The sequence below is a fragment of the Musa acuminata genome, chromosome BXJ1-9 (genome assembly GCF_036884655.1).
Source record: "Musa acuminata AAA Group cultivar baxijiao chromosome BXJ1-9, Cavendish_Baxijiao_AAA, whole genome shotgun sequence".
NCBI lineage: Eukaryota > Viridiplantae > Streptophyta > Magnoliopsida > Zingiberales > Musaceae > Musa > Musa acuminata.
This window is the reverse complement of record NC_088335.1, coordinates 14,270,656-14,275,285: the sequence shown is the minus strand read 5'-3', so window position 1 is coordinate 14,275,285 and position 4,630 is coordinate 14,270,656. Positions and strand designations below refer to the sequence as shown.

Genomic DNA, 4,630 nt, shown 5'->3' with positions numbered 1-4,630 from the left:
TATATATATATATATATATATATATATATATATGAGTATTCTTTCTCATCAGTGAGCGCAATATATTAACTTTAAACTAAAGTGCCCTGATTAAGTTGAAAACACAGTTGCAGCAGAAGACGAAGACTTTCATAGAATCCCATGACCTAAAGCAAACTAAAAGATCTTATTAGGCGATGTTTCAACTAAGTATAAATTCTCTGGAAGATAATATAATGGCAATCATTTAAGACGAGTCGAAAGAAAATGATTAGAAGACGTGCATAGGAAGAGGATAGAAAGTATAGAAAACTGTGATTTCTAATAGTAATAATAACATGCTTGATTCATTAACTACAAATATTATCCTACACAAAAGATCAATGAAAAAATTATTCGGACCATTATTGAGTTATTCATAAGTTAGTTGCAAAGATCTTCATTTTCTATTTTTGATCTGAGAAAATGATAAAGATAATTACACTTTTTTTTTTCGCTGTGGGGATTATATAAGACTACAAGTTTAAGTAATCCTTAAATGTTTCATGAATTTATGGGGAAGAGAAGTTTAGAACACTGAAAAAAGAGGGTTCATTTTTTACGTTTCAACTTTTAACGAAAGATAAAATTAATAATTAAATTACGATTTAAAAATTATTTTCCACCTCCGATATCTTAATATTAAAGAAGAAGGTATAGATCTTTAAATTTTTATCCGTAAAAATATGGTACGATTATTGTGCTACCACGTCAATTATTCAGGCAAAATTAAATAGAAAACATCATGTTATTGAAATATCGAGTGGCATGTTATTGAAATATTCAACCAACTTGCATGACTTGAATATCATATAAAGACATGCATGGTTGAATTATTTGTTCATTCTATCGATCTAATTCAAATGACTAAATCAGTTTAACGAAAATCCAGAAAGAGTTGGGCACAAAACAACCTTTCAGGAACAGTTGTCTGTGAGACTTTTCTTCCAGTTTTTTTTCTAAATTTAACCATCTAATTGAAATGGCTAAACTTGCTGTATTCTAGTGCACCAAGTTTCCCCAATTAATTACCAGACATACTAGTGTGAAATCAATGATTGTTCATCCATTATGAAGACTTTCCAAATTAAATTAAATCTCTCGATGTGGCATGGTGGGTCGATTGTAATGGTATAGAGACAACATGTCTTCTAAAACATTAATAGGATAGAAAAATTAGTCATTCAAGTATATTTGCTTGTTTTCTTCCCTTCCAGAACGAATGATAGATAAAAGAAAGAGAAACATATATTAAACCAGCGTGCATCAGATGATCCAATGTATGCATTGGATGACTTCACACTTCCACAACTATTTGATTAAGAAAACAAGTGTTAGGTGAAGGAAAACCCCATCTGCATCCCGGCCTTCCGCCAACTGCTTTAAATCAGCCGGTACAACACACACATTCTGCATAAACACTTTGTCCACCATTTTCCTAACACCGAGTAAAGATCGATCGGATGGAAGCCTTTGCTATGGGGTTCGCGGAGGGCGTCACTACGTCCCTCTTAGGGAAGCTAGGAAACATCCTGGCAGAAGAAGCAGGATTGCTTGCAGGCGTCGAAGATGACATACAGTACATAATGGAAGAGCTCAAGAGCATGGACTCCTTCCTGGCCGTCCTGTCTTCCTCGTTGGATCATAACAAGCAAGTGAAAGCATGGATGGATCAAGTTAGAGATTTGGCTTACGATGCCGAGGATTGCGTTGACATGTTCCGACATCGTCTCCGGAGGCCTCGCCACCAGCATCCACTGGCAGGCGTGCTCCTCCGTACTGTTCGCTTGCTGAGGACACTCGAAGCACGTCACTCTATCGCAACTGACCTGCGCAAGCTAAAGCTCCGCGCTCGCGATGTGAGCGAGAGGCGTGCACGCTACGCCCTCGGAATTGGCCCTTCTCCGGGAGGCGCAAGAAGTTTCAGCTCAAGTACTGCCTCCAGCTCTTCTGGTCTTCTTCGACGTTGTGCTTCTTTTGTGAAGGAAGTTGGACACATGGGCATGGATCATTACAAGCGTAAGATTGTTGGGCGGCTAATGGAGGAGAACGATCCCCAACTCAAGGTAATTTCTATCGTCGGCATTGGTGGATTGGGCAAGACGACTCTGGCAAAGATGGTATATCAAAGCTCGGCCGTCACCGGCGGCTACTTCCAAGCCCGCGCATGGATTGAGATGCCACGATGTTTCAAGATCGAGCCACTTCTCCGAAACATGATTCGACAATTCTCCTCCAGGGGTCAGCAGATCCTAGATATCTTGGGGGTTGATCCCATGAATCCGGGAGCGAAAATGGAGCGAGTTCTGGAGCAACATCTGGACAAGATGGGAGAGACGCAACTGGTGACGGCGATGGTGGATTATCTCAAGGACAAGAGGTATGTGATTGTTCTTGATGACATGTGGACTGTCCATGCATGGGATCATATCAAGTCTGCATTACCTTCCAGTACTAATGGTAGTTGGATCATCGTGACAACCCGCAATGAGGCGGTGCCAAATGCCTGTGGCTCTTCTTCCCATTGTTTCATCTATAACATCTCACCCCTCACGCCTAAGCTGTCAAACAAGCTGTTCTGCGAAAGAGCATTTCCTGGCCCCATCGCTACTTGTCCTCGAGGTATGAAAAATCTTACGGAAGATATGGTGAAAAATTGTAGTGGAATTCCATTGTCCATTGTCACTGTAGCTGGTCTTATAGCTGCTAAGCCTGATATGACGCCGGTGGACTGGCAAAACTTGCAAAACCATCTTCCTTTCCGTCCGAAGACCAATATCATTCCGGAGAAAATAAAACGTATACTGCTTCTATGTTACATCGATTTGCCTCATCATCTCAGGCCCTGCTTCTTGTACCTCACTGTTTTTCCCAAAGATTATGACGTTGAACGGAAGCGTTTGGTGAGAAGATGGGTGGCTGAAGGTCTCGTGAGTGGAAGCCGTGGCATGTCCGCCGAGGAGGCTGCGGAGGGCTACTTTATCGAGTTGATCAATCGCAGGTTAATCCAGCCATCAAAGATCACCGGTGACGGGAAGGTGAAAACTTGTCGAGTCCATGACATCATGCTGGAGGTAATCGACTCCATAACTTCCGAGGAGAACTTCGTTACGGTGCTTCACGAGCATTCCACGCCGATGCTACATGGTAAGATTAGGCGGTTGTCACTCCATGGCATGATCACCCAAATACATGGTGTCCGCGTATCCCACGTCCGGTCGCTCACCGTGTTTGGTGACGGCATACCATTCCACAACTATGGAAAGATGAGACTACTGAGGGTGTTGGACTTGCAAGGATGCGAGGGTCTCCGTCACAATCACCTCAAGAACATCTCCCAGTTGTTTCTTTTGAGCTTCCTATCTCTGAGAAACACTTCTGTAGAGAAGCTGCCAGATTCGATCGGAGATCTGCAGAACCTGCAGACTCTGGACATCAGAGGAACAGGCATCAAGAAGTTCCCCGGTGCGGCTGTCAAACTAAAGAAGTTGGCCTATCTTCTGGCGGGCACCAAATTCCATTTTGAAGCTAACAGAGTCGAGTTTTCCGGCAGTTGGTCCTATGAGAGTTTGACGATGCCGACAGGTGTAGGGAAGATGAAAGGGCTGCGAAAGTTGGGACTAATAACTGTTACCAACTAGATTGTGCTGCGGCAGATAGGTAAGTTAACACAGCTTCAGAAGCTAAGTATCGATTTTACTGTGAGAAACGGACGTACGGACGTTCATATCTTTCCTGAAGACACCCGAAGAACAGAGCACTTCGTCGAATTGCTTTCGAAGCTCGACAGTTGCCTTCGTTCCTTAACCATTCTCGACAATAGCAATGGCCTGGGTCAGATTCTAAACAACCTACATAGACCACCCGTGCTCCTCCATAACATATATCTCGTGGGTTTTATCCAAACTTTGCCGGACTGGTTCGCATCACTTAACCGGATTGTGAAGATAACACTACGGTTCACATTCCTATTGCGAGATGCTGTCCAAGTCTTGAAAATTCTTCCGGCACTTACCCAGCTAGTACTTGGATTTAATTCACTCGACGAATGCGACGAACAACTTGTCTTCGACTGCAATGGATTTAAAGGCTTGAAGTTACTGCACTTGGAATCCGTGGACGTGAGATTCGAAGAAGGGGCACTGCCAAATATCCAGTGGTTGAAATTGATCGGCTACTTCGGTAACCAAAGCATCTCAGGGATGCAACATCTCCATAGTCTCAAGGAAATTTACCTTGATATCCGTAATCAGCAACTCCAGGAAATGCTTAGAACAACGGCAAGAGTACATCTGAACCGCTCCAAATTTGTGATAGCGTAAAAGATCATTGGAGAAGTCTCTTCTTTTTAATCTTCCCTGTGTTCATATCATTACATTGTCTCTTGTAATCTTCTTCAGCCCCTCACCCTCTTCAACATTATTATGTAGTGATTAGCATCTCGACATTATTTTGTAATGCTTAACATCTCCCAAGTGTCACTATAAAAGTAGCAGCTTGCTTCAAGTTTGATTAATAAATAATGGTCACCAAAAAAATATTGATTTCACTCGTATGTTGTTTCTCAACTTATGCAAACAGGATGATCCAGTTTATCTTAGAATTGTGGTGG

General features: G+C 42.4%; 1 protein-coding gene across 1 annotated transcript; it reads left to right on the top strand.

Annotated features, from left to right (window-relative positions):
• Positions 1 to 1,458: 1,458 nt before the first annotated feature.
• On the top strand, positions 1,459 to 4,390 carry LOC135594293 (disease resistance protein Pik-2-like). Its single transcript, XM_065084692.1, has one exon. The coding sequence runs from the start codon at positions 1,482 to 1,484 to the stop codon at positions 3,657 to 3,659; it is 2,178 nt and encodes a 725-aa protein (XP_064940764.1). The 5' UTR covers positions 1,459 to 1,481; the 3' UTR covers positions 3,660 to 4,390.
• Positions 4,391 to 4,630: the final 240 nt, after the last annotated feature.

Excerpts from the sequence above, each read along its gene's own strand:
- LOC135594293 (XM_065084692.1), top strand. The coding sequence starts at position 1,482 with ATGGAAGCCTTTGCTATGGGGTTCGCGGAGGGCGTCACTACGTCCCTC.